This window comes from Drosophila montana, unplaced genomic scaffold (genome assembly GCF_035044405.1).
Source record: "Drosophila montana isolate Dmon_TW-CO22-7 unplaced genomic scaffold, ASM3504440v1 contig_2956_1, whole genome shotgun sequence".
Taxonomy (NCBI): Eukaryota; Metazoa; Arthropoda; class Insecta; order Diptera; family Drosophilidae; genus Drosophila; species Drosophila montana.
Genome location: NW_026997831.1, coordinates 143,067 through 167,901, shown reverse-complemented (window position 1 = coordinate 167,901; position 24,835 = coordinate 143,067). Strand labels below are relative to the sequence as shown.

General features: G+C 43.2%; 1 protein-coding gene and 2 long non-coding RNA genes across 6 annotated transcripts in view; 2 read left to right on the top strand and 1 right to left on the bottom strand.

The window, feature by feature from the left end:
• Nucleotides 1-9,508, bottom strand: part of mthl15 (methuselah-like 15) — a 69,529-nt gene extending 60,021 nt beyond the window's left edge. The window contains exon 1 of the mRNA XM_064684712.1: nt 8,429-9,508. Coding sequence (XP_064540782.1) covers nt 8,429-9,347 — 919 coding nt within the window. The 5' untranslated portion in view covers nt 9,348-9,508. The remainder of the gene's footprint in view (nt 1-8,428) is intronic.
• LOC135430157 (uncharacterized) lies at nt 1,359-2,544 on the top strand. Of its 2 annotated transcripts, XR_010436573.1 has the most exons (6): nt 1,359-1,596; nt 1,654-1,819; nt 1,893-2,061; nt 2,144-2,277; nt 2,362-2,411; nt 2,469-2,541. It is a non-coding gene; the product is annotated as an uncharacterized LOC135430157 (long non-coding RNA). The 2 variants fall into 2 exon arrangements; XR_010436572.1 differs by having other exon boundaries at nt 1,363-1,596; nt 2,144-2,411; nt 2,469-2,544.
• LOC135430158 (uncharacterized) overlaps nt 5,623-24,835 on the top strand; it is a 142,551-nt gene continuing 123,338 nt past the window's right edge. For 2 of the 3 annotated variants that reach the window (XR_010436575.1, XR_010436574.1), the window contains exons 1-5: nt 5,623-5,853; nt 5,911-6,076; nt 6,150-6,318; nt 6,396-6,663; nt 6,712-6,783. This is a non-coding gene — a long non-coding RNA (uncharacterized LOC135430158). The remainder of the gene's footprint in view (nt 5,854-5,910; nt 6,077-6,149; nt 6,319-6,395; nt 6,664-6,711; nt 6,784-24,835) is intronic. The other variant, XR_010436576.1, reaches the window with a different exon arrangement.

Sequence of the window (24,835 nt, the reverse complement as noted above, 5' to 3'; positions counted from 1 at the left end):
TAACAAAAAGGGCGCGCGTCAAACGCCTGCCAATAATGATATTTTGAAATTTTGCGCCCATGATCTGCCCATTCACACACATTTGTATCTGTGTGTGTGTGTAGAGCTCGAAATTCAGAAATCACACAATATTGTCAAATCTGCATCGGAGAGGCAGGCAGGGACCAACAGGCACACAAGCGCATAAGTGCTTCTATTCATATACAAAATATACAAGTATGCGTGAGTAGCTAGTCCAAAAACTTTTAAATGCACACATGCCAACGCTTAGGTACCCTTTCCAACAATATCGAACTAAATTGCAAGAATTTCGCAAAAGGGAAGAAATGCCTCCGACATTTGAAAAAAATTTAAATTGTGGTCATTTTTGCTTGTGCGGACACATACACACACAAACATTTAAACGACAATTTGCTATGGAAAGAGCACTGAGAGTAAGCCAAAGCAGTTTCCTGTAGAGAAAGCGAATAAAAAGACAGCGATGTCGTTCTACGACACAGGTCATATGTATTCTAACTCTCTTGCTGTTAGAGCATGCGGGCATGTCTCGAACCCGAACAAAAACGAAGGCGACTTTGGACCAGCCGCACGGAAAACGCTTGTCCCCGTCATTAGTACTATTTGTCCAGTCTATATGCTATTTGGTTAGTGCCTGAACCCTCTTCTACCAACACTAAATGCAGATCGCGCTACATAGTCGATTAATTTAACAGTTATAAAAATAATTTTAAAAAACTGTTTCCTCTCGATTTGCAACTGCCTCTATTCAACATCCACACCAACAATTGAGTCTTAATGAGAAGAAAAAGGATTAAAATAACAGCACAGAAAAAAACACAATCGCAATTGCAATGCTGTTGATAGAATTCAATAAAGACGCGCGTGAATGTGTATGTGTACATGTATACATAAATTCTTGCAATTTGCGTTAGCTACCCCAAACACATTTTCTTTAATAACTTCTGTAACTTTTTAACCGATCTTGATTAAATTTTCAACAAAAGTTCTTATTATACTATAGAATATTCGTGTATTCTCAAAAAGATAATTGCACTAAAGTTGTAGCTTGAATTGGTGGGCAATACAAACAAGTGTTTTTACTTGATTTATAGCTATGTGGTGGTAGCGGAGTGGCGATAGCTATAAAATGAAAGATACTTGATATATATTTACTATTCTAGAAGCTACATGTCAAGTTTGGTGACTCTACCTCTTATTATTTACCAAATTTGCTCAAAAACCAGAATTTCGATTTTAATCGATTACTTGAAAACGGGGCAAGTTATCGATTATTGGAAACAAACTCGTACTGCGCGGGCACTAGGAGTACCTACGGTCCAAATTTCAAGTCTCTGTTACGTAACTGCTTGTTTCTCAGTGGGCCGCGCCGGCTGGCTCATCGGATTCTCTGGGTGCAGTCCCATCCCTGGCCCGCAGTCCGCACAATCGATAACAACAAAGCTACACGTCTGTAGCAAAACAGACTCACACAACACTACTCAAAATGAACCACATAATCGATAACAAATATTCGGAACTGCTAACTCATGAACAAAATAAACAGCTGTAACAACTATGAAAATGTAAACAACAAAGGTGAGACACTCAATATACATTAACAAAAAACACTATTTATCCACCTTACTCTTCCAGATCGGGCCCCGGTTCCGGACCCAGCGTACCCGCCCTACCATGAGACGATCGCCTACACTCGTCTCCCTCATTTTGGCCACTAAATGGCCTATATTAGCCCGTGTCGGCCATCATGCCCACTCTCCCCAACAATATTACTTTAGCCGGACATGCTTTCTTTCAATATGTGCGTATAATTGGTTGCGTTTTCTTAAAATTTATAATAATTATAATCATCGCTTATGGCATTTATCTTGCAGCTATCTAGAATCTCATGCAAGTGGAGATTTCGTTAACTTCACAGGTGCGTATAATGGTTTGTGTAATCTTATAATTATTGGCATTAATATTTCTTTTATTTCTTTCTAATTTGCACGAGGATTCTATTCAGATAAATTAGTATTCATGCACGGAACATTTCTTCTCCGGGTGCGTATGATTGTTGCATATATTTATACTTATGGACAAGGTGTATTAATTCCTAAATTTTTATTTTTTTTTTTTTTAACAGCACTAAATGGAACAGGCGACGAAATACTACAAAGATATTGCTAGTCGCCTCAAAAGAAACACGCAAGGAGGCAATTTAGAGGCAATCGTTGCGCCGATTTAGGAACAATGGCCCACACAAATACTTAAAACTGGGTATGTCACGATAATCAGTCGTGCAACAGGTAGGTGATATAGATCTGTATTAAATCGCTTAATTCTACCTTACCCTACCTAAAGAGCTCTCTGGGGGTGGTAAGGGGCGATATAAATGGGTAAATTCCAATTAGGTAAGTATGTGAGCATAGTTCGCGCAAGTGTTAATTTTCAATTTTCGTATTTTACAGGCGCAGATGCATCACCTTTGGAGTTTCCCTCACCGTTCGCACTCTAAAGTGAAGCTCGGCGTAAGTGCCTATGTATGTATAGATGGAATTTATAAATGCAAAAAAAAACTAAATTTAACAACAAAAAAAAATCTGTTCCTTTTCAGGGAGTACGATTAGGAGTCTTCATCTGACTCCGCCAAGGGCTCGAACGAGGATGGGCAAAATGGAACGGACTCACTTGGGGGATGTGGGCGTGGTCTCGCCTGTGGCCGCTTCTTCGTTGTTGGAGCCCGGTCGTTGGTGGCTCGTCTCGTCGCCTTCAGGGTTGCGCCGACGCTTGCTGGCGGCGTCGCGGATATGGCTGGTGTGCGCCGCTGAGCCGAATCCTGGCTTTTGGTATGTTTCGTGGGCCTCTCTGGTGCGCGAGCTGGTCCCTTTGTTGCCGGAGCTGTTAATTTTTGTTTTATTTGGTTCGTCTCTCGTCGCACTTAAGTTTTAAGTCTCTTTTAATTTTTTTATATTTTGCAAAAAAAAAAACAATCCCAAAATTTTTATTTGTCTGTTAAGTTATTTTTGATAGTACGCGCCGGCTTAACTTGCCAGAAGGGAAAAAATTCGAATCTTTTGAGCAGATATGCAATATAAAAATTTTATGCTCACTTCGAGCTGGCACGCCCGCCGTTAACCGCTGATTAAATCGAACTCCCTCGTACATTTGGGCAGCAACACCATCGGTGCCGAATTTCGGCACACGCATACATTTGCGAGGCGGGCACCGTTGATGCCCATCAGCACAGCTGCATTTTTTTGGGTCAATGGCCCAAATGAAGGCCAAGGGCATACCAAGGGCATGCGATCCACTCTCCTCATAGTCTCTTTAAGAGCGAACCGGGCGGCCAATAGCAATCGTCGCTTTTGGCGCCGTGGATCGCATGTCTGGCGTTGCCACCCTTCAAAAATTTGGGCTCCACCGTGGGCCCAGCTTCACCCCGCATACTCTGACCATATGACAAAAAGATATCGGCGTGGCCGATAATATCGCACGCAACCAACTAAGTAACCCTCGGTGCTGCCGATAACGTCAAATGCAACATCACCACGCAGATTATTGTAACGACATGAAGGACCGTTACAAGGAATCTGCGTGCGCATTTCATGGATTGACCCAGCCGGCTAATAACGATGCCCAACGTAGGCCACACCCACGACCCTGATCTACACCCGTCCTTCGCATGGAACACTCCCAAGGGCTTCCCTTTTAATTTCGTTATCGTCCGCCTCCGGCGGAAAATCACCAGCTCTTTGGTCCTCCACCCGGAAGTTTCGGTTGTTGACGCTGCGCCCGTTCCTAACCTGAGGACTCCCGACAAACCTCGGTCTGGGGGGTGTATCCCTCTTCCTACGCACGCCTTGTCTATGTGGTTTCGGCGGTACCGACGGCGAATACGCTCCGCTCTGGAGCTCTTTGTCATATGGGAAGGCACCTGTTTCCGCGTCCGGCGCGATGTGTCTTGGTGTCACCGGCTCCGAATCTGGCTGTCTGGCGTGGGTATCCAACGGTCTGAGCACGTCGATGATGTCCTTCATCATCTCTAAAAAACCCGTTCGCAACTCATCTCGGATGGACTCGCTGATGCCAGATGGTAGAGCCTGCAGATAGGTCTGGTGAGCTTGTGCAATTGCCGCGATCACTGCGGAGCTGATCACGGAATCGATTGTTGGTTCTGGGAACTCTAGACTCCCTAGAGGTCCCTTCGCCGGGATATCTTTCTTCGGAACTCCCCGTTCCTCAGCCATAATTGACTCCTTACCGCAAGGCAATAACCTAACTTTTAATAGCACCAATACATATTGATCTTACCGACCCATACCACTATTTATAAATTAATGGATGATTGCACCAAATTCCCTAACGACGACAAATCTTGCTAATATTTACCTAAATTTATATAAATGGATACATAAATAAATAAATAACCACAATATTCTCTATCGCCGACAAAAATAAATCACTTTCACTAACAGATCTTACAAATAATAATAACTGAAGAATTAAATAAATATCGACAACGAAACCAACTCACAACAATAATATTCCATACTTTAATTAAGTTTCAAATAATTTGGGGGAGAGAAGACAAATCCTAACACAGGCTAAATAATCTACGCATAATCTGGACAGTGGACAACACTTAAGCATTCGTCAAATGCTCAGTTCGTCAGTTTGACTGACGAACGGCATTCAAGGAACGCTACCTTGAAGGCTATTTGGTTTCTGTCGCACTTCTGTGCACCCTTAGGGTATGCTGTGTGACAGGTGCGGCGCAGGATCGGCTCTATATCGTCCTGGGTCACCTGTCTCCGAAGCTCATTTGACTACGGCCAGCACACACCAAACGTTAACACAGAGTGGGACAAAACAAATAGAAAACATTAAACAAACTCTAGTCAGACCTACCCTAATATCACATTTTATCACAGGTTATTTTGTCATGGCGGCTACCACCAGGCTACGATGGACGGTCGCGAACGTTCGCCAACTAGCAAACGTGACTTACCGTCATCAACCGCGACAAGAAAACTCCCCATGTTAATGGACACCATGGCAAGATCCGTCTCCGTCGCTCTTCTGGCCATTCTTGGGATATGCTGTGTGACAGATGCGGCGCAGGCTCGATTCTATATCGTCCTGGGTCACCTGTCTCCGAAGCTCGTATAACTACGTCCAGCATACATCCAACATTGACACAAAATGAGACCAAAAACTACTAATTGAATAAATAACATCTGACTAAACTACCCTAATATCACATTTTTTTAATCATGAGATGCCTTTGTCGTTGCGGCTACCACCAGGCGAATGATGGACAGTCGCAAACGTTTCGCCAACATGCGAACGGCCATCAACCACTACAAGAAAAACCCCTCATGCTTATGGATGGATATTCAGATAACCTCTACTTCCGTCGTGCTTCTCGGATTCCACTACACGCTGCGCGATTATGAGCTACCTACTCGTGCCACATAAGACTTCAGCGGTGTGGGTCCTGAAGCCAAGGGAGTCCTTTTCTCTGTACCTTCCTTTATATCGTATTTATTTTTCTTTGATTACACACCGACTTCAAAGAAGCCGAGTGCTTCTTCAACTTGGGCGCCATATTGTTACGTAACTGCTTGTTTCTCAGTGGGCCGCGCCGGCTGGCTCATCGGATTCTCTGGGTGCAGTCCCATCCCTGGCCCGCAGTCCGCACAATCGATAACAACAAAGCTACACGTCTGTAGCAAAACAGACTCACACAACACTACTCAAAATGAACCACATAATCGATAACAAATATTCGGAACTGCTAACTCATGAACAAAATAAACAGCTGTAACAACTATGAAAATGTAAACAACAAAGGTGAGACACTCAATATACATTAACAAAAAACACTATTTATCCACCTTACTCTTCCAGATCGGGCCCCGGTTCCGGACCCAGCGTACCCGCCCTACCATGAGACGATCGCCTACACTCGTCTCCCTCATTTTGGCCACTAAATGGCCTATATTAGCCCGTGTCGGCCATCATGCCCACTCTCCCCAACAATATTACTTTAGCCGGACATGCTTTCTTTCAATATGTGCGTATAATTGGTTGCGTTTTCTTAAAATTTATAATAATTATAATCATCGCTTATGGCATTTATCTTGCAGCTATCTAGAATCTCATGCAAGTGGAGATTTCGTTAACTTCACAGGTGCGTATAATGGTTTGTGTAATCTTATAATTATTGGCATTAATATTTCTTTTATTTCTTTCTAATTTGCACGAGGATTCTATTCAGATAAATTAGTATTCATGCACGGAACATTTCTTCTCCGGGTGCGTATGATTGTTGCATATATTTATACTTATGGACAAGGTGTATTAATTCCTAAATTTTTTTTTTTTTTTAACAGCACTAAATGGAACAGGCGACGAAATACTACAAAGATATTGCTAGTCGCCGCAAAAGAAACACGCAAGGAGGCAATTTAGAGGCAATCGTTGCGCCGATTTAGGAACAATGGCCCACTCAAATACTTAAAACTGGGTATGTCACGATAATCAGTCGTGCAACAGGTAGGTGATATAGATCTGTATTAAATCGCTTAATTCTACCTTACCCTACCTAAAGAGCTCTCTGGGGGTGGTAAGGGGCGATATAAATGGGTAAATTCCAATTAGGTAAGTATGTGAGCATAGCATAGCATTTTCAATTTTCGTATTTTACAGGCGCAGATGCATCACCTTTGGAGTTTCCCTCACCGTTCGCACTCTAAAGTGAAGCTCGGCGTAAGTGCCTATGTATGTATAGATGGAATTTATAAATGCAAAAAAAAAACTAAATTTAACAACAAAAAAAAATCTGTTCCTTTTCAGGGAGTACGATTAGGAGTCTTCATCTGACTCCGCCAAGGGCTCGAACGAGGATGGGCAAAATGGAACGGACTCATTTGGGGGATGTGGGCGTGGTCTCGCCTGTGGCCGCTTCTTCGTTGTTGGAGCCCGGTCGTTGGTGGCTCGTCTCGTCGCCTTCAGGGTTGCGCCGACGCTTGCTGGCGGCGTCGCGGATATGGCTGGTGTGCGCCGCTGAGCCGAATCCTGGCTTTTGGTATGTTTCGTGGGCCTCTCTGGTGCGCGAGCTGGTCCCTTTGTTGCCGGAGCTGTTAATTTTTGTTTTATTTGGTTCGTCTCTCGTCGCACTTAAGTTTTAAGTCTCTTTTAATTTTTTTATATTTTGCAAAAAAAAAAACAATCCCAAAATTTTTATTTGTCTGTTAAGTTATTTTTGATAGTACGCGCCGGCTTAACTTGCCAGAAGGGAAAAAATTCGAATCTTTTGAGCAGATATGCAATATAAAAATTTTATGCTCACTTCGAGCTGGCACGCCCGCCGTTAACCGCTGATCAAATCGAACTCCCTCGTACATTTGGGCAGCAACACCATCGGTGCCGAATTTCGGCACACGCATACATTTGCGAGGCGGGCACCGTTGCTGCCCATCTGCACAGCTGCATTTTTTTGGGTCAATGGCCCAAATGAAGGCCAAGGGCATACCAAGGGCATGCGATCCACTCTCCTCATAGTCTCTTTAAGAGCGAACCGGGCGGCCAATAGCAATCGTCGCTTTTGGCGCCGTGGATCGCATGTCTGGCGTTGCCACCCTTCAAAAATTTGGGCTCCACCGTGGGCCCAGCTTCACCCCGCATACTCTGACCATATGACAAAAAGATATCGGCGTGGCCGATAATATCGCACGCAACCAACTAAGTAACCCTCGGTGCTGCCGATAACGTCAAATGCAACATCTCCTTGCTTTCATACATACGGATAGACGGACTGACAGACGGTCATGGCTGAATCGACTCGGCTATTGATGCTTAATAAGAATATTTATGCTTCATGGGATCGGAGATGCTTCCTTCTGCCTGTTACATATATTTGCACAAACACATTATACCCCTTTTACCTATTTTTAATGGGTCCATGGTATAAAAATGTATAAGTCAGACCACCAGCAATCTCTGCATCCTCTTTATAGGGCGGAAAATAAAGTTTTCACTTTATTTACGTTAAAGTTAATCAATTACATTTTAGAAGTGTAATTTACTCTATTATAAGAAAATTTCAAAAACCAAATACATATTACATCTAAGAAGCTGAATAAAAATAATAAAACATATGTAAAATATTTCGATTACTTATCTTTTTGAATGAAATTATATTGGACAATGGGAAATTTTCATGCAAACAAGCAAAGAGCTGTCTCAATATTGCCTAAAGCCACACTAAACATTTTGCGTTGCATTCAAATGTATGTTTCCTGTTATCCTTAACCATTTACAATAAATAAAAATACTTGTTAAGTGCCAATTTTTTAGAATGAGAGGGCAAATTTTAAGCAGATAGTACTTTGGACCAATAAATTTAATATTAAATTTTACATACCTGAGGGTTTCGTGAAAACTCCGCTGAGATTCATAGTTGCCAGACTCTGAAATTTAGAATCGTTTTCATCGCTTTTACAAGAAGTCGTCATATTTCCTTTGTGATATATTTCACCGTCGGCACAACACTTACGAAGACACGGTACCGAATCGCAAATTTGAAGTTGTTGACAAGTGCGAACTAAAAATTGCTCATTATTTTTGTAGTTTTGAGGGTTTATATTTTGAATTAACTCTTCAATAGCTTCAATGCAAAATTCGTTTCTTTTAAAAGATCTGCCATAGTCCTTAAGTAAAATTTGTTGTTTTTTTAAGTTTATTGTTTTCGCCCCTACCACATATTCAACTAAAACATTATTTTTGGGACATACGAATGAATTATCGACAAAAATCATTGGTTTGTCGAAAATGGAAGAGTATAAATTGAAGTCGGGTTCACGTAAATAGCATTTATTTAAGTCAGAGACATATGTGTAACCATGGGGACAGCATTTATTAACAAAACCAATACTTTGAAACTCATCATCAATACTGGATTTACATGTTACAACAATAAGGCTGCTGTTTATAATTAGAAGGCATGATTCCGGTGATACTTTGACTGATATTTCTGTAAACAGTGATATATTCAAAATGCTGGTATGCGCACATTGTAGTAACTTCATATGTCTGTTGAATTCTTTAACAATTTCCAAGCCATATCCTTGTGGACTTTCTGTTTTACCAAGCATGTCCATACTGGTAGCATTAACTTTTTCATTTAGACCATCCATGGCATGAATACATTTTAAATTAGTAGAGTTATTTGATCCTTGACTCTTGTATAATATTGATTGTGGTGTACAGCATATTTGTATTGAGTTGTTATTTGTTACTAAATAACTAAAAATTAAATACATAAAAACTAGCTTGACACACATCAGAAAAAATTACAATTTGTATTTTATAATCAAATATTACTTGGGCACAACTATGTATATGTCCATGCCTATGTATATGTAAATAAAAATGTATATATGTATGCTTGTAACTATAAGAAGATATCTTATCTCTGATTGACACCGCACAATTTGAAAAAAAAGATACGTTGCAGTAAATGACGCACTTGAGTCTTACTGAAAGCATGTGCTCCTAACGACTGAGAAAGTGGATATCAATATAAATAAATATCTTTACATACATACATACAGAAATTCACACATATGTATGTATGTATGTACATTGATTGTTTATTCTCATATTTATCTGTAAACATACTATAAATGTATACATACATACATATGTACATACATATATATGTATATACATAATTGTTTGCGTACGCACGTCTATATTCCTGAACTTATTCCCTCCCATATTTACTATGTATGTATGTGTTGTATATGCATATTGTATATTTCGGTACATACATACATACTAACAGACATAAGTACTCATATTCATCAATGCTATATACATACATATATGTATATATATTTATATATGTATGTATATATAGTACTACTACAATAAGTCAATATGTTTTCATATTGACGGGCAAACGAGGGCAGTTCAGGACGTACCACGTATTGACGCGCACCAATTTCGACAATTCTTCCACAATCAATAACACTTTTTCATTGTCTTTTTTTTCCTATCGAAATTTTCTTGAGTATATGTATGAGTGTTTGTGTGCTTGTGTGTATCCCAGTCAACCATATTTTCGTGCAAAACTGAATTTCATCTATTCTTACGCTCTTCCTTTCTAACCCTAAATGTTCCCGATAAGCCGAAGCATCAACGCATGAAATTTTACCTTTCCACTTTATTCGTTTAACCATTCAACAAGCACAGCCGCAAAACATCTCTATGAAGTATCTTGGCTCGCATCTCGAACGCGCGATTACATGGCACAATCATATAAAAGCAAAACGTCAGCAACTTAAGTTAAAGCAAGTAAGAGGATCTAGTCGGGTGCTCCCGACTAGGGAATAACCTGAACCCTTTTTTACCAACACTAAATGCAGCTCGCGCTACGCGCTCGTTTGCTTTAGCAGAAATTGACGACACTACTAGCCGCCGACTCTACTCAACAGCCAAACCAACAACTATTCGAAACTGAAACAAGTAAGATGTTCTAGTCGGGAGCTCCCGACTAGGGGATAGTCTGAACCCTCTTCTTCCAACACCAAATGCAGCTCACACTAGGCGCTCATTTGCTTTAGTAGTAATAAAGAAAAATTAAAATAAAAAAAAAATTGTTCCCTTGGCAGGGTTTGTACTCGCAACTAACCGCACCACTTGCCGCAGCCTCTACTCAAGAGCCACACAAAAATTGAGTTTTAATGAAAAAGAAAACAATTAAAATAGCAGCACAGAAAACAATACAATCGCAATTGTAAAGCTTTTGAAAGAATTCAAAGCAGACGCGCATGAATGTGTGTGTGTATATGCATACAGAAATTTTTGGAATTTGCGCTAGCTGCTGCTTACACGTGCGTGATTTTTAACCGATCTTAATGAAATTTTCGACAGTACATCTTATTGTAGAATAGAATGTAGAATATTTGTGTATTCTCAAAAAGTCAATTGTATATAAATTGTGGCTTAAATTGATGGGCAATACATGTTGTATAATTAACTTGATTTGTAGCTTTGTGGTGGTAGCGGGGAGGTGGCCTTAGGCATAAAATGAAAGATACTTGATATATATATACTATTCTAGAAGCCAAATTTCAAGTTTGGTGACTCTAGCTCATATTATTTGCCGAAATGGCTCAAAAAACAGGATTTCGATATTGATTTTAATCGATTACTTGGAAACGGGGCTAGATTTGGATTGTCGGAAACAAACTCGTAATGCGCAGGAGCTTGTAGGACCTACGTTCCAAATTTCAAGTCTTTAGCTCTTATAGGTTCTAGGATCCTTGCCTTCATACATACGGACGAACGGACGGACGGACAGACGGACCGACAGACGGACATGGCTAGATCGACTCGGCTATTGATGCTGATCAAGAATATATATACTTTATGAGGTCGGAGATGCTTCCTTCTGCCTGTTACATACATTTGCACAAAAGCATTATACCCGTTTTACCCATTTTCAATGGGTTCAGGGTATAAAAAAAAAACAAATTAAAATAGCAGCACATGCACGCAGCGCAGAAAACAGTACAATCACAATTGCAATGCTGTTGATAGAATTCAATAAAAACTTTTGTGTTTCTTAACCGATTGATTAAATTTTCAACAATAGATCTTAATGCACTATAGAGTATTTGTGTATAATTGCGGCTTGAATTGAAAATCGTTGCAATAAGACATCGGTCAGCAGAAAATAACCTTAGCGGCGTTAGATCATTAAATTTGCTAACCAAGTTGAAAATTTAATAATATTTTTCCGTGAAAAACCTCTTATATTAATATTGGCTTACATTGCGCGTCTTTATTGAATTCTATCAACAGCATGGCAATTGCGATTGTATTGTATTGTGTGCTGCTATTTTAATTCGATTTTTTCTCAATAAGACTCAATTATTGGTATGGCTGTTGAGTAGGTGGCAAGAAGTGTGGTTTATGCGTGCTCGAGTCCTCTTGAGGACTTTTTTTATACCCACCAACTTAAACTACAATTTTGAGGTACTTGTCTTTTTAAGAATATTCGAATATTCTATAGCACAATAAGTTCTACTGAAACACAAAGAAAACGAGTTTTGCTGTTGAGTAGAGTCGTTAACAAATAGTGTGGTCAGTCACGAGTTTGAACCTATCGAGGAAATAGTTTATTTTTAAATCGTCGTCCCCATACCCCCGATGTCCCGGCTCTCCCCATTTCGACCCACGCTTTAAGCCCGGACTCCAGGCTTTTCTGAGGAATCATCTACCCAAGCTAACTGGCAAAAGGCAGTGTTTAAATCCAAAAAGGGGTAGCAAAAAACGAGAAGGTTATGTTCTCTTGACTCTTGACCCGAATGAAGCCCAGCAAAAAAAGGAACCAAACGCGTTTCTCGGCTTTCTGAGACGCAGCACGCGCAAGGGCAGGCAGGCAACAAGCGCCAAAGCAGCAACCAGCAAACCACTCAGACGGCGCCTCAGAAGGAGCGTCCTTTCCTCAAAATGCCCAGAATAACTGTCCCGGTCATCGTCAGCTTCGCGACGTTTTGCAAGGAACTAGACAACAAGAGTACGCCGTACGCCTTCCAGCAGAAAAATTAGCATAAGGCAAATGGCATAGACGTAACCTACTCCAGGGATTGCCGCCCCCAAGCAGCGCCGGCTGCTCTCAGCTTCTCTACCTGTCAGGAATATTTTGGCAGCGTCCTGCGCGGTAATCAGCCCAGCGAGGACAAAGCTCGCGGCAATTCTAATCGATCTAATCCATTTGCTGAAAACAGTCCCAACTTAGCCGTTGAGTTGTAGCCACTGTTGGCCAGTTTATAATTACGAGTACAAAAAACCATAGTCAATAAAACGACCAAAGTTCTATACTAAGGAACTTTGGAACGCCAGCGGAGTTTTCTCGAAAATGAATGCAAATTCCGCCTTCATCGAGCGCCACAACATAGACGTGTTCCTTTACACGGTACTCTCAGAGCTACACTTTTTTTTAATGCCAGCCACCCACACAACAGATAACATACAGAAGCAGCAATCCTGATTAGCTGGACCTTGAGGCACCATCCACTGACGTCGTCCTGTCACTGCATGCCGCCATCATCCGGTGCGGATCTGGCAGAGGCGAGTTCAACCTCGTGTCAGTATACTGCTCACCAGCTTCTTCTCTGTTATCAAAATGGCCTAACTGGGCATATAGAGCTACTGCAACTCCAAGTGCGCTTGACTTCAGACAAGATCCGCTTAGGATAACAAGCTTGCTAGACCTGACTTCGGATGACCTCCTTAATGATCTAGTCGCCGCGCTCTAAGCTGGACGTCTATTGGACCTGCTTTACAGGCACATTAGAACTTAACGTGGCAATGAATACGGCAAGCGATCTGGAGAGCGAGCCTTGCGAACAAAATGCATCCGAGTAAACTGTAAATTAACAACTATCGCGTTACTAGTGTGAGCGAATGCTGAACGACTGAAATACTAGATCTGAGGATTCAAAACCGAATATTATTCATTATTAGCACGTATACTTTATTTGATTCAATTTTAAACTCTAAAATCTATACTAAAAGCTAAATTAACCCAAAGCTCTCAGACCATGGCAGCGTTAACGTCAGAATGCTAACGAGGCATCAGATTTCATCAATGTGGCCGTTGACCGGCAGCAATGCGAAGTCAACAAATATCAGTGGCCAATGCAGCTTCTTTGTAGTGACGGCATCCGGTCTCTCGGCGGGATCGGCAGATTTTGATTTATTGGTGGTAACTTCTCTTTTGGTTAAGCAAAGTCCGTTCTCGGCCTTCCGAATTCCTGCTTTCAGCTCCAATCTTTTAGTTACATCAGCCATTTATTTATCTATGTGCTGGGGGCTTGTCACAATCAGTTCGTAGAGAGGCGGCAAACTCAGTCGCTCCTGATTTTCGGTTACGTTGATCTGTGTCTAGGCCGATACCGCTAGTTTCATTCTCAGGACGCCGTAGTTGTTGGTGAACAAAGTTTCATTGTCGTCGAATGATACCAGAAATGTTCCAGACACTAATTGTGCGATGCCGTTGTTGTCGGTGATACTGACGTTTTCGTCATTGATGATGAAAACCCCCTCAACTCTGACCGTGACGGGGTCAAGTTAGCTGGTGTGAGTGCTGCAGTGAGCTACGGCTTCGGAAACCAGTTCCTGCGCACAGGCTCTGGTATTTCGCATCTTGCAGAAGGTAGCGCTTATTGCCGATTTGCATTCTTTGACCGCAGAGAAGTGGGCTCCACAGTCAGCAATAACTGGGCAACAGCAACAGTGTCGTCTTGTAGGTCAACAGAAACGCTTCTATGTTGAACACATCTTTCTATAAACTAAACGACAAGACAAAAATCAATCGAGAGGAAAAACAGTAAGAAAATGTTTTTAAATAGAAAATGTACAACGCCGGTGTTTTATTAAAATCAAAATTAAAACGCCGCGCAAAAAAATACTTCTGTTTCCTTCAAGAGGAGAATGTAGCGGTGGCTGCCTGTCTCCACGAGACATAATTTTCCAGTTTGCCGCCAAATACTGGAATTGATTTCCAGCGGCCCTATTAACAGTAAAAAGTTGAAAAAAAAATTAGCTTTTTTGTCGATATAATAATTTATTTATTTCTGGCCGATTGTTCGCTCTCTTACAAGAATGTTATGTTCAAATACCCATATCTTTCGTGGTGCGTTGTTCGTGTTGTAGAGCTGTTGCAGACCGGCCCCTTGTTGACGTTTTTTTGTGTTCTGTGTTGTGTTGTTGCTGAGGTTTTATTTTTTTTGTCTTTTAACTCGCTCAGCGTTGTTGCTGGTGTTTTATCCAAAGCCTTCACACCACGGCAGCGCCAACGGCAGAATGCCGTCACTTAGCGCATGGGAGGCATCAGATTTCGTCGCTGTGGCCGTTGACCGCAGCAATGCAAAGACATCGAATATCAGCGGCCAATACTGCTACTTTGTAGCGACGGCATCCGGTCTCTCGGGATCGGCAGACGTCGGTTTGTTGGTGTTAATTGATATATTTAATTTCGTAGCTATCGCCACCTCTTCGCCGCTGACCCATAGCTGTAAATCAAATAAATAAATCGATTGAAACAACGGATATTCTACTGCACAATAAGATCTTCTGCTGAAAATTACATTTAGATCGGTTACGAGCACAGAAGTTAATAAAGAAAACGTGTTGCTATTTATGTATTGGCAGGCCAAGTGTTTGCGGCAGGAATTGGAAGGATTTCTGAATATATGTGCGCACATACACACAAATGCATACGTGTGCTGCTATTTTAGTAAAAGTTTTTTTTTCACTTGAGTTTTTGTAGGACAGTTAGCTTGTAAGTGGCTCAACTTGCAGGGGTCTACTTTCACAGCATCAATCTTTCTTTAACCGTTGCTTATAAATAGTGGACGTTTTCTTCTTGAGATTGAAATCAGGTTATCGAAATGGCAATAAGGCGATGGCTGTCAGTTACTAATATACCAAGAATGGTAGAGGAGGCATGCAATGCTGCCATGCTAATAGAGAAAAGGCGGATAAACGGTTGCAGACCTGTTCACTGGTGGAACCAAGGTATAGAGACGACTAGAAGCGAGTGCCATATAGCCAGAAGACGCTAACAATGGCAGGAGAAACAATTGCCAGGAAATGCAGGAAATCTACAGAGCGAGGAAAGCCTCGCTTAAGAAAGCCATCAATCGGCTATTAGGGCTATCTGAGCACTAGTTTGGATTCCGGAAAAATCGCAGCACTACCTAAGCTTGATTACGGACTACTTTTCCAACCGTGTGCTCCTGTGTGACACCACTGCAGGACAGCGTCAGCGTCAGCACAGTCCTGGGACCTACATTGTGGAATGTAATGTACGACGCAGTTCTCCGGTTGGACATCTCAGCAGGTACACACATTATTGGCTTTGCAGACGACATAGCGGTTGTTACGATCAGCAAAGAGCTGGCTGCGGTAGACGACAAAACAAACACCTCTATTCGTCAAGTGGTAAACACTGGCTGCCCACAAAACGGAGGCAGTACTAGTCAGCAGCCGGAAGGTAGTGGAGACAGTCAAAATATACATCGACATCTGTCCCATACACTTGAAGCCAGCCATCAGGTACTTGGGAGTAATGCTTGACCATCGGCTTTCTTTCAGGCACAGTCTGGAGTTCGTCGAGGGAATGGCGTCGAAATCTGCAGTATTAGCCAGGATGATTATCCTGAATGCTGCAATAGTCTGGCCGCCGGCACTGAGGATACCAGCTTACAGCCGAAGTAGCATGGCTGCACACCACAGCTTACCACCACAGTTTCAGATAATCAAATCCTTGCGTCGCGCTGAAAGACAGCGCAATCGACAATCATAGATGAGAATCTAGCTGAGGCTTTCATGCCATCTCCCCCTCGTTAAGTGATACCCATCGGTGGTGCCATGAGAGGGATACGGAGAGTAGATGGGTTTTACGTGGGTGCAAAACCAACACGGCCTTTCGGCCTGTAATGCTTTACCCTCATATAAAAAAAAAAACACACACACACAGAATATCAGAAGACTCTCGCAACAGAGCTCCCCTCATCATAGCCGGAGACCTTAACTCCTGAGCCGTGGAATGGGGAAGCAAGGATACCAACGCAAGAGGGACCAGCCTGCTAGAAGAGTTCGCGGCGAACGACGTGGAACTTGCAAACAACGGGCAGGAGCTTACATACTGCAAGGCCGGTAGAAACTCTACTATAGACCTCACCCTGCTCAGCAGTTCACTTTTATAGGCTAACCACATGAAAAGTCAGCGATGAATGTACATTCAGCGACCACCAGGTAGTACATTTCGAGATCTACGGGAGAAGACGGAGAAAACAGCACCCCAAAACAACACCCCCCAAATGGAATGACAACTACTTAATGGACTTGGACAACAGAGTCAGCAGAAGACATGGCACGGCATCTTATGGAAGGAAGATGCCAAATAGAAGAGGATCACCTTGCTACTGGTGGAACGAGGAATCAGCGACCTACGTGCGATAAGGCGCTCTCAACGAGCCCGAGGCCGCCTAGACATTGCATCTAAGCTGGAAGACCTTGTCCGATCGGGTATTGAGTTATGATATGGAAGACGGTACTAGGAGTTGCATTGTCTCAGCAGGGATCCCACAAGGTCGGTCTTGGGACTAATCCTGTGGAACATTGTGAGGTGGCTTTTTGAGTCAGCCACCCCACAGTTCTGGATCGACGGCAAGAAGTCGCCATGTTTCCTAAGTCACGGCAAGGAGCCGTTGACGTTATAAATTAGTTAGTTTTGTTACTTTATAAGCAATTATTCTTAGAATAAGATATTAGCTAAATAAGAGGCAAGGAGCCATTAGATTATAGTTGAGTTTTGTAAGTTATAAGAATTATTAGAATAAGAGAGTACCTAACTAAAGACAAGAAGCCGTTAAGCTTATAATTCGTAGTATTATTGGAGTTAGTTAAGGACAAGGAGCCCAAATTCAATTAAGTTTGAATTTAACCGCCGGCCGCCGCAGCAACCGTGCGTTGCTGATCGGTTGCTCAACACCGTCCTCGAGAGCGCAGCTTTAATTCGGCGGCGAAGAGCGAAAGCTCCGAGGCGAAGTTGCGAATGCTCGTGGCGAAGTTGAGCGGCCGAGGCAAGCGTACGGCTTGCAGGCGAGCGAGCCAGCACTTTTGGAGCGAGTATCAAAGTGAGTAGACGTGTGTAACAGAAGGCGGAGCAAAGGAGACTTAGGATGTGCAGCGGAACGCTAGGGCTCCAAACAGTGCGGTAGGGCCTTAACTTAGGGAAATCGTGTAATGTAGCGAGTAGTAAGTGGATGTGAATAAATAAAGTTAGTAAAGAAAGTCGGTTAACTCTTTTTATTTCCTACTAACACTAACTTCGAGGCCAGAAGTTGCACATTGTGTTCAACATAACCTCTTCTCAAAACCTAGTGTGCCATGCATCAGGGCTTAGCCTGCCGACCGCGTGAGCAATCTCGGCTGTGCATGTGTGAATCGGGGCTTGGCCTGCTTACCCTGTGACCTAGCAAATTAAAAAATGTCTTGTAAATTGGTGACCCTGGTGAGACTGAGATCTGTACCCCGGCCAGCAGCTTCCATACAACATAATGTACGACGAGGTGCTTTGAGTAAAATTGCTCCAGGAATGCAGAATCATAGTGGTGAGCAAAGAGATATACAAAGTAGAAGCGGCAGCAAATGCAGCCATAGGGAACGTGGCCAGCTGGACGCGTAGCGCTAGCGTCAATATGACACATAGAAACATAGAATGTGCTTATCACAAGCCGGAAAATAGTAAAGTCTACTAAATTCCAGGAAGACAACGTTAGTATCGAGTCAAAGGCCATGGTAGACAACAGGCTTGGCTTCGGACCTCACGTAGATTATGTTAGCCAGAAAAAGCCAAAATGCTACTCTACATAGGAGGACCTAGAGCAGGTAGACGTTTTAACCTCCGTACTTCTCTATGCTGTACGTATATGGGCATCAGCGGTTGAAACCCAGAAAGGCCTCCGAAGGAAGATATCAATCACCTACAGGCTCAGAGCACTCCACACTATTTCTGGATTCCGCAGGTGTCGGACGAGGCAGTCACAGTACTGGCGGGAATGCTGTCAATGGACGTCATCCAAAGGTCGGAGAGTGCAGCATCAATAGCCACTTGGCAGGAAAGATGGAACACGGCGAACAAGGGGAGATGGACACACAAGCCAATCCCCAAACTAATGCACTGGACTAGGAGACGGAATGGAGAAACGGCGGGTACAGATAGTACCTTCATAGGTTCAGGCACGAGGACACTCCAGAGTGCCCTAACTGCAAAAATCTGGACGAAGGCCCGAAATACGTGCTGTACCAATGCTCGAGGTACAGAGATGCAGTAGGTTCTGTGCCCCACCTGAGGACTAGTGATGTTGGAAGTAGAGGGCAAATCTGAGTCAGCTCATTATAAGCATCCAGAGGGATCTGAGATGATACGAAAAGGAGCGACGAAGAATGGAGACTGCCTAAAATAGGCAACCCATCCCCCCAAAGAAATACTTTGCGGTGATCCCGCGAGAATTGTGGTGTGTGAGGGGAGGGTGAGTTTAGTACTTAGGTGTTGATGGAGTCAGCGAATCGTGCTTACGGTTGGCCCGGGCCATCAGTGCCTTACGAAGATTTTCAAAAAAAAAACAAAACATAACCATTCACACACACTGACACACACGTCTATACACACTGTCACGCGTCTATAAGGCAATATGCTGATTGACGAACTTAACGTACTGGAGTTAGCTCTAATAACCACCTGCTCCGGGCAGGTTTTTTCCTTTGGGAAGGCAAAAACATCGCCACTCAATTGTGCCTTCTGAGTTCATTGAGTGAAAAGATCTCCAACCTCTCTAGAAATTGTGAAAGTCATGCAGACGACGATCAGCTGCTACAAGCTAGCGATGGCAACCTGCGTAAGAACAGCTGAGCACTAGTGCTCAAAAGCCGAAGCCAAATATCTAACAGAGCATCAAATAGAAGGCGCCACTGGCGTCAGTATAACAGCATAAAAAAAGACATAATGCAGAATGCTAAACCCACCGCTCCGGCGGCGTACCCACAAATGGGGTTCTGGCGGCTGAGACGGGATGGCATAACTTCAACCGGTAAAAGACTGTGGCGAAACTTGCAGCCAAGTTGGGATATCCTGCGGGACCATTTATTATCCAAGCACAGCGAATTCTATTGAACCAATTGAGACCTTAGCCCAGTAAGGTGTCAATTAGTGTATACAGGAAGCCAGGCCACAGAATTGCAGCTCCTTAGTAAACTGAGTGAAATCGAGTGGAAAAGGCTGCTGGGCTATTGCAACACCTGGCCCCACCCGTTAAAACCATGGAGAGGCCTTGAGACAGCGAGCTAAGACCACTGAAGACTCCTGCTGCGGCCAGTTAAGTCAACTAGGCAAAATCTTGGACGAGATAATCTACCTCGTCAATGAGGAGAAGCCTGTGGTGCGTCACATAAACCAGGGAATGAAGAATTCGCTTGAGAAAATGAAGAAGATCCAGGAGAGAGTATCCACTCAAATAGATGATCTGGAGGGGATAGCGACACTCAAACGGCTGTGCAGATTCCGAACCGCAACAAAAACGAGATGCCACCGAACGCGAGACAAGCCACCGAGGCAAAAAAAAAACGAAAAGAGACACCACCTCGTTATACAGAAAGCAGTCGCCATGCGAACCGCTAAGGCACAAGGCAGCAAGTGAACTAACGATTAAAAAGGCCACGCAAAATGCCAAGCAGACCAGATGCCCCGACAAGACGCCTGTATCAGCGCGCAGAATAGACGACATAACTACCGTGATAAAACGTAAAAATCAATCAAAGTGTTAGGGCCTGACGGCATCCCCAAGGCAGAGCTGAAGACCATCGCTAGCTCCCACCCGGACACAGCAATAAATGTATTCAACCAATGCATTAGATAGAAAAAAAGACTTTCCGACGAGCTGGAAGATGCAGAGATTGATCCTTATCCCAAAACCCGGCCACAGGCCACTCTGCATGCTACGGGAAGTCACGCCTAGAGACTCTCTGACCGGCAGTTCGGCTTCCGTAGGCACAGAAACACTGTCGACGCAATCAAACTGGTAGCGGACACGGCACGGAATGCAAAAGACGGCACGCGATGCCGCGGTAGGGCTAAAAAGAACTGCTTTGTGACAACGCTAGACAAGCTGGCGAAATACACTCTTGGCATTCTCCAGGCTGCAGATGTCCGAGTATCTCATTAATCTCATTGCCAGATACTTCAAACACCTGGTACTCATGTACCACACGGCGGCAGGGCGACGCAAGTATGCCATTAATATAATGTACGACGGAGCGCTCTGACTTGCCCTACCGACTGGTTGCAGCAGGCGACATCGCAATCGTCACGATGGCAAAAGAAAAATTGCAGACAGAGAGAATAACCACTGAAGCAGCCCAACAGGTGACTAGGTGGCTCGCAGGAAATGGCCTCAATGACGAACACTGGAAGGCCTAGACAGCGTAGCTTCATCTGCAACGTGGTCCGGTCGATGCTCCTCTACGCGTCATCGATCTGGGGCCCACAATGACGGTCGTTTCTTGCAGCCGCAAATGCATGGCGTTGTGCGCCTTTCGAACCGTCTCAAACGATGCAGGACTAATGCTGGCCGGAATGCCGCCATAGACCTACTAGCAGCAGAATATCGCAAATTCTATAAAATGCTTTCATGCCATCTCCCCCTCTCGTGAAGTCATACTCAGTGGTCGTTCTGCGAGAGGGGAACAGCGAGTACGTAGTAGTTTTAGTGGGCGAAAATCCGACACCTTTCAGATTTAAACTAATAATTAAAACTTAAACTATAACAGACTATTTATAGTAATAATCATAAGATTCATTGCTATCTGTAAGTGTAAGCAAATTAAAAATCGAAATGAATTCTCTATTCTCCTAATGTATGCTAATTATGTAAAATTATGCATATAAAGATATGGCCTGATGAAATTTATTACAAGTCGACAAATTTAAACTGTTCCAAATGCAAAGTATTGTCATTGTTGAGTTGCTAATGTTTTTTAGCAACTGTTTTGAAACTTTAGCCAAGAATTAAAGTTAATTTTGGCCTTTCACAACAACACGTTATAATAAGTTTATTTTGTGAATTTGAATTAATTTTAAGTTATTTGGCTGTGGCTCCGAACAATTTCTTTGCTTCGCATTGGTCAATAACGAAAGAACAAGTGGGTGAGATAATGAAGAATATGCATGAGAGGCTTGCCAACCTTGTTTACAACGAACAGCTGTTTCACTAAACTAAGTGTACGACCTCTTTTTATGCTTGCATGTATATTGGCTTATATTAATTTGATGCAACTGCTGCAGAATCCAAAATACTCCTGCCGTTGGAAGCCTGACTTTCAATAGAATCCTTAAGGGGAAGCAGCCACAGCTTGCTTACAGCTCTTCAAATGATTGCAGACCTGGTCCTCAGATCAGGTACACGAGATACTCCATCCTTCCCAGTAATCATTTTTACTACCCTACCCAGCGACACCGCATGGGAGGCAGATTTTCGTCTTTGACGACCACCATGTCATTAACGCACAACGCTTGTCTTTGATCGCGCCATTTAGCTCGCTGTTGTAGTAAGGTGAGGTACTCCTCACGCCATCGAGCCCAGAACATATGTTGTAGCTATACCACACGCTGCCAAGAGGGCTCATCTCACCATGAATCGCACCATCAATAGAACCGGCTGAAGCAGATGCCTGTGCGCTTGACATCATGCATCAGATTAAGCCTGGCCATAAGACTTTCCTACCAGCTCTGCACTCCACTTCAAAGGCGATCTCACTGAATGCTCGAAGTATGATAAGCGGGAGAAGCCTTTACTACAGGCTCTTGAAAACTTTCAACCTACCAAAAACGGCGAACCAAATCATCCAGACGAGCGTCCAACTAACCAGCATATCAGGAGTGAGGCCATCAGCCAACAACGAGGTTCTGCGCAGTCTTTCAAAACCACCGGTCACGACCCGGCCAAGACGAGTCTTTTGCAGAAGAGGTATGCCTGGCAAAAGAATAATTTGCCCAACAGACAAAAGCTCGTAGAAGAGGCTTACTCTAATTAAAAGTTCGACCCACTGTGGTTTGTAGACCTCAGGATCAGTCAACTTTTTGTTCGAGGGGATTTTCCCATCTGATATATCGATGATGATATCACAAGAGCATCAAAGGTAGCTGAATAATCTGAGGCTTGTGACGTCATGTGAATTCTTACAGCTGATCCTTTAGAACAGACCCGTGACAATTGCCGACGATCTGGTTTTCCATAACTGAAGTCTCTGTGCAAAACGATGTGACCATGTGCAATTAAAAAACTGAGTCTAATAAAGTCCTACAGGGAACCAAGGAACCAGAACTATTCATTACCATTGCCACTCCAGTGGCCAAGAGCACATCACCAGACTGAAGACCTTGGACAGCAAGAGAGGTAGTGGTGTGAGCGTGAGTCGAAGTGGCTGTTCTCGAAGCGGACAATGTACGTGATGGTGTCGACGCATTAGTTTCTAATGATGTAGGAAGGGGTAGCAGGGTATGATGCTTTCCTCCACAAGTACGACAATGACTACTACTGCAAGACCGAGATTGATGTCCCTTCCTTAGGCAGTTCTAAGAAATGGCCAGTTTCCTAGTTTCTTTATACCGAAGGAGATAAATTTCCGAATTCGCTGCATGTGTAGATCCCGTGACCAGATACATCACAAAAATTGCAGCCATTTTGGTTAGTCTTGGCTACCAGCACTCTTTTGCTGGGCTTAGTTGGATTTGCCCACCTGAGAGCTTGTCATATGGGATGACATAGCATATTGCACGCCCTCCAACCTTCGCCTTTCCTGAAATGCGAAGAGCTCATTGGCTGTCGGGACCTTCAATTCCTGCGGTCTCCTCACATTTGGTTCGAGTATGGGTGTCCAATTTTTGAAGCAGTGTGCACTATTATTCGTCCTGAGATTTGGTCCAAACTGCCCAAAGTTTGCAACGCGCGAATTGACCTTGTCGGAGAACTCTCGCAGCTTCGAAGCAGACTCCGAAACTACCCTCTTGAGCCCATGAATGTCATTCATGTGTGCCTAGAAAACAAGACGTTTATTACTAAATCTTCTATTTAGAAGAGCCAGAGCCACACGATAATTTACACCGGAAAACTCCATTGGTCCAACCGAATCCAACGCAGCGCCGCACAAACATTAGCGGCGATGCTGCAACTTTGCAATATTCGACAGCTCGGTATCCTTGTCGACGACTGACTCAAATATCACGATGAAATCCGAATATTCGGTATAGCCACCGGAAAACGTTGGAAGTTTGAGCTCGGGCAAGCACGTTCTGTTGGCCACGATCAAGGTTGGGTTTAACGAATTCTCATGACGAACAATGGTTGAATGGGACTTAGGGAGATTGACGTCGCTGAATATTTATGGAACGCGAGCTTCAACCATGGCTATCACCTCATCGAAATCATCGCGTTATTTGATGTCAATTTCATCAAAATTAAGCTCCTCTAGGAAGTAATGCGCGGTATTAAAGGCAAACTTAGTTTGTTCAATTAGCAATAGGCGCACATCTATGTCGACAGCACAAAAGGTATATGCGAATTTTGGAACCTGTAAATTGTTAGCACACAGGCATTTTGCAATTGCCCAATTGTAAGGAGTATAAGTCAACAGACATTCTATTGAAGCTCTACCCAAATGGTTTCGTACACCCTTGACAGCTTACCGCTTGAGCGTGTCAGCAGTATCAGTAAAAAAGTTAATGATCTGGTTGTCATTCTTGATCATAAACCCAAATTTGGTCGTATGTTACGACCGTGATCAATAAGGCCAGAAGGATCCTTAAATGCGATTACATTCATTCTCCAGTAGAATTCTGATGATCTTCGATTAATTGTTCATAAGATAATTACAGGTGAAATCGACTCTTCTGGGTTGGCTCGCAGTGAGTACGAAACTAACATATAATACACTTGAGTAGCTTACATTTGGTTTAACTAACTCTATTGTAAGCTATTTAGAAAGTAGATGGTGATAGAGTATAGTATATCGTGACTTTTGTCGTATGTAACATGACTACGCCCCTCGGCTAGGCGAAAGGTGGGATCCTGCACATTGCGTAGGAATTCACCCGAATAAAAAAGAGACGAATTAAACTTGGGTCTCTCAGAAAGGCAGTGTCCGTCAGAGCTCAGAATCGCTAGCATCTTTGGACAAAATAAGTGGATCAGTG